Source organism: Nycticebus coucang, chromosome 14 (genome assembly GCF_027406575.1).
Source record: "Nycticebus coucang isolate mNycCou1 chromosome 14, mNycCou1.pri, whole genome shotgun sequence".
Taxonomy (NCBI): Eukaryota; Metazoa; Chordata; class Mammalia; order Primates; family Lorisidae; genus Nycticebus; species Nycticebus coucang.
The window spans coordinates 92,962,222-92,976,950 of NC_069793.1; the positions used below are offsets into that span (position 1 = coordinate 92,962,222).

The 14,729-nt window shown below is 36.5% G+C and overlaps 1 protein-coding gene across 12 annotated transcripts in view; it reads left to right on the forward strand.

Annotated features, from left to right (window-relative positions):
• YAP1 (Yes1 associated transcriptional regulator) overlaps window positions 1-14,729 on the forward strand; it is a 130,967-nt gene that overhangs the window by 102,932 nt on the left and 13,306 nt on the right. For 3 of the 12 annotated variants that reach the window (XM_053560891.1, XM_053560892.1, XM_053560899.1), the window contains 2 exons: window positions 6,542-6,735; window positions 9,674-9,721. In XM_053560891.1, coding sequence (XP_053416866.1) covers window positions 6,542-6,735; window positions 9,674-9,721 — 242 coding nt within the window. The remainder of the gene's footprint in view (window positions 1-6,541; window positions 6,736-9,673; window positions 9,722-14,729) is intronic. The other 9 variants (XM_053560893.1, XM_053560894.1, XM_053560901.1 and 6 more) reach the window with 3 other exon arrangements.

A 14,729-nucleotide genomic window follows, 5' to 3' on the forward strand; every position in this document is an offset into this window, starting at 1 on the left:
CCATTTGTATGAAATATTTAGAATAGGCAGACACACAGAGATAGAAAGTAAGTTGGTGGTTGCCTGGACCGGGGCTTGGAGCAGTCAGGAGTATACTGCTAATAGATAATGGGGATTTCTTTTTGAAGTGATGAAAATGTTCTGAAAATTGTGGTGGTGATAGCTTTACAGTTCTATGAGTATATAAAAACCACTAAATTTGTACATGTTTACACAGTGAATTTTATGGTATGTGAATTATCACAGTAAAAAAAAATTATTCCTAGGAATGACATTATCATTTTAAGTACACAGCTTAGTTGGGAAACATCTTTTGCATATTGATCGTAAAAAGATGTATTCTTAGGGTTTAGACCCAGGCCTTTTGCTCTTTCTGTCAGAGGCAACTTTTCCGTTTGAATCAAGCAGTCATTTTCACTGGAAAACTGTTGTTAAAATGTTATTTAAGGACCAGGCATGGTAGCTCATGCCTGTAATTCTAGCACTTGGGAGGCTGAGGCCAGTGGATTGCCTGAGCTCACGGGTTCAAGAGCCCGTCTCTTTTAAAAAAAATAAAACATGCCCAAATGGCAGGGACCTGTAGTCTCAGCTGCTTGGGAGGCCGAGGCAAGAGAATCACTTAAGCCAAAGAGTTGGAGGTTCCTGTGAGCTGCGATGCCACAGCACTCTACTGAGGGTAACAAAGTGAAACTCTGCCCCCCCCCAAAAAATGATATTTAAGTAGATAAATTATTATGCTGATTTGTAGCATAATAATTTATACTTACATGCTATAAATTATTATGCTGATTTATAGCATAATAATTTATAGCATGTAAGTAAATACTTTGAGCTGGCAGTGAGTGTTCCATGTTTTATTTTTACTGTTCGAAAATAGTGCACAGATTTCTTAACATGTTTACTGTTTTATAGTCTTTAGTACACATGTAGGTGTAAGAAAAAACAAATTTTGATTGTAAATACTGTGAACAAAACCATGCTGTAATAATATATAAATAGGCAATGTCTGACATTTGATAAAATGGGCGGCGCCTGTGGCTCAGTCCGTAAGGCGCCGGCCCCATATACCAAGGGTGGCGGGTTCAAACCGGCCCTGGCCAAAATGCAAAACAACCAGAAAATAGCCGGGCGTTGTGGCGTGCGCCTGTAGTCCCAGCTACTCGGGAGGCTGAGGCAAGAGAATCGCTTAAGCCCATGAGTTGGAGGTTACTGTGAGCTGTGTGAGGCCACGGCACTCTACCGAGGGCCATAAAGTGAAACTCTGTCTCTACAAAAAAAAAAAAAAAAAAAAAGACATTTGATAAAATACTAAACAAAATAAAGAAGTGTGCTTGTGGGAGATTTGATATAGAGTAGTATTTTAATAGTTTGAAAATTGTTTCTAATTTTAAATTTATGCTTACTACTAGAATTGAATTTATTATCCCAAATTTTGTGACTAACAGATCTGTAATACTTTGTAATATTTTAAGGTTTTGAGGTTACAAATTAAAAATTGTCTAAAGTTTAGAAATTTACATGTTTAGAATGAAACCAAGGAAGTGATCTATGGTTGATAACCCCCTTTCTTTTCTTTTAGAGAAAGTCTTATTTTTCAGTAATTGCTGAATGCTTGGTTTTATACTATAAAGCTGTCAGGACTGATTTGTTAAGTAAAACTTGAAACAGTTTTTCATAGTCCAAGAAGCACAGACTCTGCACATAAAAATATAGCATATTATAATTTTTTTAATTCTGACGTTTGTAGGGTTTTAGTTTTGCTTTTTCCCCTCTCTTTACATTTTAGAAATGTTATTAAAACTGGAAACATTGAGATTTCAGTAGTATATCACCCTGGGGAAGAAGTTGGTAATGCTATTCTTTCTTTTGTAGCTGCCCTGCCCCCTTTCCCAGGAAACAAAGCCTGTTTTGTTTCTTGCCTACTTGTGAGGTCTCTGCTGCACCCTATGTGGGTGAATTGCTCTGTGCTTTGTTGAAATGACTCAGAAGGTAAAGAATAGGATGCTCTGAAGAGGAATAAATCCCAGCTTCAGTAGATATGGTTGTTTGAATGGTCATTAAGTGAGCTCTTTATATGGAAACCTTGTAGTAGTACTTGTATCCATAGGTAACAACATTTAGGTAAACACAGCCAAAACTGCAGGCTTGCAGTTGCCAGACTATTTCTGGTACCTAATAGTCTGGTACATATTTTGTGCACGTTTGTACTTCCTTTTGTGGACTCCTTCTTTCTTCAGTTTTTTATTATCTTAACTAATTTTTCCCGTTTCTACTTTATTCTATGGACTAATGATTCTTCTTCCATCTTTTGATGTCTTAACTGATTTTTCCTGTTCTAGCTTTTGTATAGTTAATAAGCTTAGATTTGCCATCAACCATGGCTGTGTCATTAATGATTAGTGCTTATGGTATCTTAATTCTGGGAAACTGGTGAGAAGCAAAGGATAGTTACCTCTTTATTTTCCTGCAATTTTGTTACTGTAATTTGTTTTCACCAGGAATGTATATTACGTTATGGTTACTTTATAAATAATTCATAATCTAATGTGGAAAGTTCAAAAGCTTTTTCTAATGTTTCTTAATAGAGGAACTATTTAACAGTGTGCAGCTCTAGAATCTATTTTGAAATTAATCATGTTTTATAATTCCAATACTCTTCACTGTCCAGTTTACCTACAGAATATTTTCTAATGGTTTTTTTTTTTTAATTGCTTAGAACTGTTTTTTCCCAATAGCTATTTGTTATAGGCCTCAATTTATGGCATGTTCACTACACTTAGACACGATGGATCTCAGATCAGTCTCTCAATTCATGTTTAACTCACGCTGTCAAAGAACCTGACATAGCACAGTGTGGTGCAACATCTCTGTGCAGAAATAAGTTGAGTGTTCTGTTGAAATTCCAGGAACATGTTTTACCAAAAGGGAAGGATCGCCTCCCTTTTCCATTTAGGTCTTATAGGAAAGATACACATGAATTCCTTCATGAGTTATAGGAATACTGGAAAACAATGTATGATACGGTCAATGGGAAGAGGCAGAGAGTGTGTATGTCTGTCATGGATGACAAGGTATAGGAATTCCAGGAAGGTGTGGGGATCACCAAGGCACGGGTGCTGCGTATCTGTAGAAGCCATGGTCTTAAGGCAGCGGTTCTCAACCTGTGGGTCGTGACCCCTTTGGGGGTCTAATGACCCTTTCTCAGGGGTTGCCTAAATACATCCTGCATATCAGATATTTATGTTATGATTCTTAACAGTAGCAAAATTACAGTTATGAAGTAGCAACAAAAATAATTTTATGGTTGGGGGTCACCACAACATAAGGAACTGTATTAAAGGGTCACGGCATTAGGAAGATTAATAACCACTATCTTAAGGTTTAGAAAGAACAGTTCTGGAGAAAAGAGTCAGAGGAATGTTATGGGACATGATGGAGTATTTAGTCCCCATAATGACTCCAAAAGGGAGATGTTAATATCCCCAGGTATAGTTGGGGCAAATGAGGATTGAGCCAGTTACTAAATTGGCATGTCTAATTCTAATCCATTTTTGACTCCAAAGGCCATTTTTTTATATTATTCTATGGTACTTGTCAGTTATATGTTGGTGACAACTACAGCAATTTTATTAAACGAGGTTGTTGGTACCTGGCAAATCTTAGCTCTGGTTGATGACCCATTGTTGGCTCCCCTCCCCCCATCCATTCCCCTATAAAATACTAGACCATAAATCACATGAATGAAACTTTTAGCCATTTATTCTTTATAAAGATATTTCCTAAATGTTCCTAAGTATGATTTTATTTTTGCCATGTGAAAGATAAACAAGGCATTGAACAAGATTGAGCAGTATAACATGTTTTGACATCCTTTCTCTGTTCTTCCAGGCACAATATTAAAACAAGATAACCAAAAAGACACAACTATAGCAATTTTTTTAAAAAACTTCACTCGTCCAAAAATAAAACCACACAAAGCATTAAGGATGGTGCTTGAGGGCCACCACATTCAGCTCCTTGGGATTGTAAGAACTGAAAGAATATGGAAGGAAATTCATAAATATGCTTAGTGGTAAAAACCAGGCATACAGCTGACTTGGCCCTGGCCTACTACAAGCATAAGGTTTTTTGTTGCTTTGGGTCTTTTTTCTTTAAGGAAATAGGGTCGTACTCGGTCACTGAGGCTGGAGTGCATTGGTGTGATCATAGTTCACTGTAGCCTGCTGGGCTCAAGGGATCCTCCCATGAGAGCCTCTAGAATAATTAGGACTTACAGGTACATACCATCACATCACACTTGACTAATTTTTCATTTTTTGTAGAGACGTGCTATGTTGTCCAGGCTGGTCTCAAAATCCAAGCCTCAAAGTGATCTTTCCACCTTGAATTCCCAAAGTGCTGGGATAACAGATGTGAACCATTGCACCTGGCCAGGAAGCATAAAACTGTATTTCTAAATAGCTCATGAGTTACATGTAACTCACAGTAGAAATTTAAATAATTTGGAATGGAATAATCATGAATTATTCTACTTCAAAATGTATAGCATGCAGTTAAAGCAGGACATACAGGTAAATTTATTGACTTGAATTCTCCAACAAAAGATATAAACTAGTTAAGTTCAACTCAAAAATTAGAAGATGAAATAACACAAAAACTGAAGGAGAAAATTAGGAACAGAAAAATAGAAATAAGTTAATAGTGCCATCATCTTGTATTAACCAGTGGCTCAGAAGATTGAATTGAACTAAGGCATTCTGAGAGAAGCTGGTATGTAATTTTCCTTTCTTTTAATATATCCTTGGTTCTGTGTCAGGGTTATGCTGCCCTCATAGACGATGTGGGTAATCTTAAACTGAGGCATTGTGGTGCGCTCTTGTAGTTCCAGCTATGGCCTCAGGAGTCTGAGATAGGAGGATCACTCAAGCCCAGGAGTTGGAGGCCAGCCTGGGCAACATACAGATAGAAGAAAAAAAAAAAGTTGGCCAGAAAGTGAGACTCTGTCTCTACAAAAAAAAAAAAAAAAAAAAAAGAATTTCTATACTATCTTAAATAGTTAATTTTGTGCCTCAGTGAATACTTAGGTACTCATGTGGAAATGCTGAGGTGTTTTTTTTCCAGTGCTCTGCTGGGCCCTGAGAACATAAAAGTGAATAGAATACTGCCCCCACTCCTGTGGCACTCAGTGAATGGGAGTATGTAAATGTGTGAGCAGAAAATCAAAAAGAACCAGATAAGAAATGCCCGTAGGCGAGTGGAAAAGTTCCTAGGCAATTCCCTGGGGGAAAAAGATGCTTAATTTATCTGATGGGCTCTGGGAAAGCCTTGTGAGGTTTGCTCAAGGAGTTTCCAAGATGAGACATTTACCAAGCAGCTGTTTTGTTCTAGCAGTGGGACATAAAAAATCAGCACAGGCCGTTTGCTGTGTGACTGGGAGGCCAGTGAGCTCCCAGGGTGGTCAGCATGTGCTATTCAGAGTTTCTGTAGTGAAGTCTGTGTGAGAGATCGGTCTTCAGCTTTCCTTTCTGTTAATATCCTTGTAAGGTATGGAGGTTATGTTGGCTTCATGAAGGTTGCAAAGTATTCCTTTGTTATGCTCTGGACGAGGTTGCATAAGACCGTTGTTATTTCTTCCTTGAATGTTGGTGAAGCCATTTGGGTCTGGGGTTTTCTTTGGTCAGTGTACGTTAAATATTAGTAGAAAATGTCTCCAAAATTTCAATTTAACATTGAGTATGTGTCTGAAATGTAAAAGTATATCATTTTTATTGACATTTTCACATGAAACTTCCATCGGCTCTGAGGTTAATCCACATTTTAATCAAAGTCAGATCAGTGACAGAAATTCACTAGTATAAAAATCCAGTCTGTGTCTAACCACTGAATGATGTGACGGATTCAGCTAAAACATACTACCTGTGCTGTATGCTGGGCTACAGTAGTATTAAATGAGACAAATCTCTGTCATCCATAAACTTGAATGCATCAGATCATTTTGATCTACTTAATGAAGCATTGTTTTTTTTTAAATAGGTTTTACTGTGTTGGTTGCTTTGGGGAATGGATTTTTAACTAAATTTATGTATTTTTTTACAAGTAATTGTATCATTTAAACTTGAAAAGTTATAAATATGTCTCTGCAGGTCATCAGCCAGTTTCCCATCTCCAAAGCCAATAGGTAGTATTTGCTTTTTAGCTCTTTCTTCAGTTCATATCCTTTGGATAGGCAATATCTATCCCTGTTCTTTCTCTCTCTCTTTTTTTTTCTTTTAGACTTCTGTTCCGCACTTTCCTTTAACTTCATGTTTTAGGAACTGTTCCATCTCATGGCGTATTAGAAGCCCCTCTTAGCACTGCCTTGTGTCTTATAACAATGATGGCAACAATAGTAAGTTAAGGTAGCCATTGTGATACTTCCAACCTTAACTACCAAAAAAAGCTACACTGAATATCCTCAATTGCTTAGAATAACTAAATTATCAATTTCTCTTCTTGACTAGTTTTTTAGGACAGATCTATTGTTTCATTTTTTTCATTTCAGCCATGAACCAGAGAATCAGTCAGAGTGCTCCAGTTAAACAGCCACCTCCCCTGGCTCCCCAGAGCCCGCAGGGAGGCGTTCTGGGTGGCAGCAGCTCCAACCAGCAGCAGCAGATACGGCTGCAACAGCTGCAGATGGAGAAGGAGAGGCTGCGACTGAAGCAACAAGAGCTGCTTCGGCAGGTGAGGCCACAGGTTAGAAACCAGCCTTCCACTTTTGGGGTTTGTTTTCTTTCCTGCATAAAGGTGGGCAACTTTCATTTTAGCATTTGTTAGTAACAGAAATATTGTCTGTAAAACTAGAGTGACACAGAAGTGTTCTGTCCAGCCCTCCTTGTCTTAGTGTCTTGACTGGCCTGTGACCACATGGTGTGTAACTTAGAAACCTGCACCATAAAGAGCTACTTTGGCCGTGGTCATGTGGCTGAGCAAAAATTGATGGAAGCAGGGATGCCTCCTCAAATGTACATGGAATCATAGGGTACAGTATTTCTGAGGATTTCACTAAGGGAGAAACACTGGGACATCAGTTGAGAAAAAACGCCTTTACTTTCAACGAATTACTTTTGTGCATAGGTTACACCAATGTGACACTTTTCAAATAAGTAATATATTTCAGTACCATTGAATCTAAGAGTTTTTATCTAAAACATAATAAAACTTTTCTTCTGCAAGTTCAGAAGATGCCAGTGTGCCTTCAAATTACCTGCTTAGGGAAAATTTTCATGTTGAGAACAGTGGGCCCTGGCAGGGAGCTTTGAAGCCCTTTATCACCATGTCCATCCCTTTGCCTTCAGCAAGTACTGTGGGTCTTTATGTTCCATAAGAATAGGAAATTCCTCATCTCAAAATTATTTTTACTCTATCTTGTTTCAAAGTGGTTCAATCTAAGTTCAGGTGTAAGGGATGTGATCTTACATTAAGCAGTTATAGATATTTAAATTTTTCCATATAAAATTTTTTTGAGTAGATTATAAAACATGGTACAGTAGTGATAAAGTATGTAAAAGGTGCCAGTAACTGGAAATAAAGTATTTTCTCTGTTTTCCTTTTTCTCCTCTGGATGTAAGTAACTATGAATTTCTTGTTTTGGGGGGTTTTTTGTTTTCCTAGAGATATACGTGTTAACAAACATAAAATATATATACATACTGGGGTCTTTTTCGACCCTAAATCATAGCATAAGTGTAGACATTTAGAAACCCTTACACTATATTTCTGATACCAGGATGTAGGGATTTTAAAGATGTGGTCTTTTTTAAAAGAATATATTTTAAAAGTATCTCTTTGAGTGTCAAAGAAAATACATGAACTCAATACTATCTGTGAACTCTTATTCAGGATTTGAGGAACTGGTACTTGAGAATTTAAATTAAGATGCAGACTCTGTCTCCTAGATAGATTCACCTTTAAACTGTGCTCTGTCAGTAATAATATATCAGTATAATTCTAGTATATTTGATGTCAAATCCAAGCCCCAATAGAAGGAGTAAGATAGTATTGCCAGCGTGCAGTGTCAGGAGCTGCTGCGCCTCAGAGAATGCTGCTCCAGTGTCTGGTGCACTTTGACATACTGAACTAAAGGAGCATCCTGAAGATCTCTCCCAAAGCAAGGGGTGAGACTGTTCTCCAAATTCCTTTACCTACCTAGAAATCAGGCCCACCAAAAAGCAACACTATCGTCTTTCATCCCTTCCTGAAATTTCATTGATCAGAGAACGTTGAAACTTATCACAGGAAGAGACTGAAAACTAAACATCACGCCTAGAGCTCAGATGAACTTTGCCCAGGGTATTGTTAAGTTCTCAGATCCCAGTCAGTTTCCAAAGAGAATTATTTACTGACTGTTGCCTGAGCATTGGATCCATTCATTCCCCCTAAAAATCATTTACTGTCCTTCACGGTAACCGCATTGCCTCCATCTCCCTTTCCCTTATGAAGAAGGGTTTATAAGCATCTGGACCTCACTTGGTTCCTAGATAATCATTCTTATGTGATTCCTCCGTGCGTACACACCTTAAATAGATTCATGTGCCTTTTTGTCCTATTAATCTGCCTATTTTCAGCAAACCTTTAGAGGCAAAAGGGAAGCTTTCCTTTTGGTTCCTACAAAGTGGTCTTGAAAGAAATGCTTTTTTGCCTGCCGTAAAGAAAATGCAGAGAGGAAGCATATTATCACAGTTTACACACCTCTAAATGCCTTTCTCACAAATTACCATAAAGGACGATTATTTTTCATTTAGGTAAAGCTGTTGTTGGAACAAAGTAAAACCATCAAGGCTATAATGACATGGCTATTAGAAGAAAGCAAAGTATGTTTAGCATAACCTGTTTTCATTTTGTTATTACTGAGTACTAGTTGGTTAAATGCAAGTCTCAGTTTCACATATGAATGAAGACTACGAAAATCAAGAAATTTTAGTAAGAAAAACATTCTTTTATTGCTAATGTCGAAGTCTTACTGTTTTAACTTTTTAAGTCTAGAAATGGAGCTGTTCATCATTTGGTGTGTGGGGGGTGTGTGGGTAAAATGCTGCTACTTATAAAACTCTTCCCTCCAAAGAATTTTTCTCAATCTTATTCTCACTTTTACTCTGGGTGATGGGTCCTGGAAAGACTAGCTTTACTTCCTTTAAAGGTAACGTCTGCATTTCTTCTTTTCTACATACTGTGTTGTAGATCTGCCCTATTCTTATATTGGTAGTCTATTTTTTTAGAGGGTTTTTGTTTTTGTTTTTTAGCAATCAGTATAAAATCAGTATATCTTAAGTCTTTTGGCTTCTATGAACTTCCGTTGACAGTTTCTCTTATCACTGAAACATCAAATATATTTTGCCTGCTTTATCTAATACTCAGAAGCAAAGAACCTACCTGACCATTATCAAATTTTATTTCAGTCCTGAGGTCTAAATTTTATTGCTGTCCTATCCTTAATGCTATTAAAATTTTCTGAGGTTTCAGTTTTATTATGTGGTGACTCCATTGGCTCCTGTCTTCCTTAGTCTGCTTCTTCTTGGGTAGCTTGGGAATTCTGTGCTATGGTGATATGTCTGGATGCAATTTGTAAGTCAGCCTACATAGCCAAACCATATAGCTTAAAGTAATTTTTATCCGTCTTATTTTTTACTCTTAGGCAATGCGGAATATCAATCCCAGCACAGCAAATTCTCCAAAATGTCAGGTAGGCTCTTATCTGATGTTTTAGCATTGGAAAACAAAGGGATATTAACTTAGGACAGAGAGAAACTTACATTCCAGGGGCCTGTGCTCACTGAAGATTAGCCCATAATATAACTTTGAGCCATCTCTAAGCCATCTTTCTATTAAGATACTTAAGTTAACATTGCTGTTACCAGAAGGCTACACTTTCTACTCTTTCCCCACTCCTCCCAGAAAGTTTCTAGTATTTGATTTTGTGGAGGTCTTTCTTACTCCATTTTTTAAATGTGTTATGTCTCACTTGTACATCCTATCAGCCTCTGGATGTGCTGAATTGTTACTTGAATAGCTTAAAATAGTATTTATAGTGATTTAAAGGAATTAATAAACTGAACAATACAAAGGCAGTACAGATTATTTACTTGGGTAGGCTAATGTAGGAAATCTTAATATGAATCATAACACTATGAGGAAGAGAAAAATTCTAATAGACATTCTTAAAGAAGAATATCAAAGTTATCAGAAGAGAAAAGATCTGCCTGGACAGTGTTTCAAGTTTCCTTGTTGACTTTTATCAACATTTCTGTCTGATAAACCTCAGGGTGCAGTGGCTGTGAAAGTGTCTTACTGAGATGGGAAGATTGTGGCCATTTTTCCTTCTAACACAGACATTTATCTGACTCATGGGAAGAATCTCATTCTTGAAACCAAGGAGATTCTGTGTGTTCACGGTCTACAAGATTAGAAGAAATGTACTAGTCAGAGGATCATTTCATTTCTCTTGGGCAGAAGCAACAATAAAACACCTCACATTCTGTGTAGCTCGTTCTACACTAGACTGAGCCAGTCCATTGATTTAGAATCTGCTGTAAAAGGGGAGTTGGCAGAATCCATCACTGTGGGCACCTTGAACTTGTGCATTGGAGGCCATGCTGATAAAGTCAGATGCAGTCCTCATAGAGGCTTTTAACTGTCTGAGAGGGGAAACTAGTTTTTTGGGGTTTTTTTTTAATGTTTCTCATAAATGCCTCCGTTTAATCAAAAGACCAAGTGAGGGATAACTCATAATAAATCACCTTCACAAAAGTAGAATGTAACCCTTGTTAGGATGAGGAGCAATGATAACCACTTTTGACTGTGAAGAACTTAGCATTGGGTCTTTAAAGTAAAGACATTTTCTCTTTGCCTTTTCTATGAAGTGTTTATGAAAGAAGGCTTTTATTCATGATCAATGAAGCAGAAACTAACACAGGAGCAAAAATTAACTTAAGAGATTTGGATTCAAGGAAAAAGTCTTCCAGGCCAAAAGTGGGTGTTGAAATTGTTTCCCCCTTTTTTTTTCTACTCGAATCTTAAACTTTGTATCTCGTAAATAAATCATCTCCTTCTAGGTTTTTGTTTTATAGTCGAAGACTAAATAGTTGCTGTTATTAAAATTATCATCCAGGAATTCTTAAACATTTTTTTAAAAGTAAAGCTTTAGAAAAGGTGAGGCTTATTAGTAATAAAAATTGTAAGATATTAAAATTACAGACTTGATTGTTACATATATTTTAGTTGTCAACACATTTACCTAGTACAGTTACAAAAATGATCAGTAAATGTATGAAATTCCAGGATAGGGTTAAATTTGGAGTAACTCAAATAGAAATAATCTAGTGGTATTTGTATAAAGAAAATATTTGTGTGTGTTTTTCTCATCCTGTTATTTTCTAGGTGACCTTAAGGAAAATGTAAGGGAAAATTTCAAAGAAGAGTCGTATCTTAACTGAAGATGGTTTTACAAGGATAATCAAGAAAGCCAGAAAGGGCCTTTCAGTCTCAAAGACCAGGCGTAACTCAGTACTTATGTGCCTGGTTCAGGGTTGTCTGTCCGTCTGTCTGTCTGTGTTACTTTTCTGATATATATTAGTTTACCTGAGTTAATAAGCAATAGTGAAATCAGTGTAATTATTTTGTAATCAAATACCTCCTATGCTGTGGGACGTGGGAAGATACTGAACTTCATAATGGTTATGAATTGTTAATTTCATAATCTTTAAGTACTTCCAGTAGTATCAACAAATCATGTCTGTACTGTAGTAGGAGTCGGTGCTCACATGACTACTGTCAGGAGAGGTTAATGAAAAATTTCCCCAGAGATGTGACTCTGCAACGGTATTAAAATGCAAAATTGTGTAAAATAAAGCAAACTTCAAAGGCATTCATATATCCTCATAGTTAAATATGGAAATTATCACCTTAATTATGGCATATTAGTGGAATTTTGGAAACATTTGTTCTTAGAGCTTAAAATTTTAATTTCATTTTTATCACAATTTTTATATTTCAAAAGCAATTTCTATTCTCTTTGCCTTTTGAAGTTAAACATTTAATGCTCAATTTTCTTTTTTTTTTTTAGTCGTATCTCTGTATTACACACCAATGCTGCTTTAAATTGGAGAGACCTTTTTAGAGAGTAAGTTTAGGGGTGCATTTCAACTTTTCTTTTAAGGTCTTTCTGAGAGAAACACTGTGAGGAAAGATAGTCCACATCTCTTCTACCTCCCACCCCGTGTGAACATTTTTACTTTTTCTTAGGTCTAAAAGTGAGGTTCTTAGTATCTTCGCCTCCTAGTACCTGTGAGATTAGCTCTGAACTCTGCAGCCTGGCTCCCTTGTCGGTGGTCAGTAAATAGCCTTCTCCCTCACTGATGCTGGTTACGCCAGTTACTCAGTTACCCTGCTGTTAGCTGAGTGCACTTTGCTGCCTTCTTACAATTTTTATACTCATAAGCTTTTTCTCATAAAAAAGCTCAGGTTTATTTCCTTTCTAACCAGTAAGCTTTTTCATTACTTTTATAAGGCCAAGATCAAGATACATCCCCAAATGACCTTATCAGAATTCTTGAAACTTACCTGGAAAAGAAAAACAAGACTGTTATATAAAGATTCAACAGCCAGGGTAATTCAAATTTAGGTGGTCAAAAGTATGATGGGGGATTATTTTTGCTTCTGAGCAAATAACTGCTTTAGTCTACATAGAAATTGAAATGTAAACATTTTGCAACTAATGAATCATATAGTTGCTAATAAATACCTGATACCTGTCAGGTCTGTCCCTGGTTTAGTGAATGCTAAAACCAGTGTTATTGCTAAGATATTGCCCCTCAGTAGTGAAGAGTTTCAGATGTTCACAGTCACCTAGAATGAAATAATATCATTGTTTAGGGCCATGTGAAAATAGTCATCAACAACCTTTCCCCCCCTAAATTTAGTAATAGCAAAAAAAATTGGCTCCCCTCCCTCAATTCTTTCATGTGAGGAGACTGTAGAAATCTGTTCCAGAATTCTAGTAATGCTTCTAACATTATCTTCTTTCTCAAGTTCTAATATTAAATAAATATAATAGATTCACTTGGACATTTTCCAGCAAATATACTTTATTTTTAATGGCTATATTGAAAACTGTATATAGGGGGGATTTAGACTCTCACCCTGCATACTCCTATAAGTTATTTCACTTGTTTTTTTAACCAGAATTGCCTCTTCCTTGTTATTTGAACAGTGGCATCTAACTTTAATACTTTCGGACCTAAGTAACACAAAAGCCCTAATTCCAGAACCTGTCAGAAAGATTGTTGAATCCCAGGATAATGCTGGGAATACTAACTACAACTCTATTTTGTTCAGATTTTTTTTCTTTGTTCAGAATTTTAGATTATCATAATTACTCTCCTAACTGTCCTTAAATTCATCTGTATAATATTTTTAGTTAAAAAAAAATTGTTATTAAGGCTTGGCAGCTAGAGCGTCAGTCACATACCGAGCCCAGGCCTGCCAAACAACAGTGGCAACTACAACAAAAAAAATAGCCGGGCGTTGTAGCAGATGCCTTTAGTCCCAGCTACTTGGGAGGCTGCGGCAAGAGAATTGCTTAAACCCAAGAGTTTGAGGTTGCTGTAATCTGTGATGCCACAGCATTCTACCGAGGGTGACATAGTGAGACTCTTTCTCACAAAAAAAGAAATGGTTATTAAGTTGAAGATACTTTGGTAAATGGCACAACCATTTAAAAAACAAAAGGCATTGACTAAATGTTTCAGTGATTTTAGAAATAATGAAATAGTCTATGACTGTCTAAAGCTGTGTTGGAAAATGGGATATGGCAAGGCTCCCTATCTTGAACAGTTGGAAGAAATGGTTTGTTTCTATTTTTAGAATGGTTGACATAAACTATTATCACTATGACGAATTATTTCTAAGATATATATTTTTAGAGTTATTCTCCATTTCTAAATTTGGATTTCAAGTTCACCAGGCTAATCTTCCTTAAGGAAATTGATTACCACCCCACCCCACAAGAAAACCCTTCACTTGTGCCATATGTTATCCAGAAATTAATGTACTTTTACATTGTTCAGTATTTGCTAAAGACAGAATTACTTTAGGAAAGCAATTAAGTTGACTTGGTAGTTCCTTCTCCAAGTTAGTTTTTTAAGTTAGTATTTTCACATGCAGTGAACATAATTTTTTCCACAGGGTTCAAAAAGGAAAATTTTAAAATTATTGATATTTAATGAAATCGTGAACATTGGGAAGGGAAATAGCATACATTTATGTGATGAAATAGGCCGTTCCTTTTTTCCCCTTTTCAAGATACGTCTTTGAAGTTCAGTGTAGTTAAAAAACAGCAATTGCTACTTCCCACATATATACACACACTCTCTCTCAAATAATGACAGTTTAAGAAGACAGAGCTGAGAAGTAAATTAAAAATTTGGAGTTGTGTCCTACTGTATACTTTACATAGTCAGACTTTGAAGGAGCATAATAAACATGACATTAGAACTAAAAAAGAGTTTCTTCCATAGCTGTTCGGCTTCCAGGGAGGTATAGTTGTACTGTGGGTTTCCATGGTGAGTATGCTTTATGATGTCTTCTGTCCTTAGGCAAAGATTGTGAATGGGAAGGTGAATGCTGCTATCACACGAAACTAAGAGCTTATTTTAATATGAATAAATATAAAATTAATTTACTTAGCTTGTAAT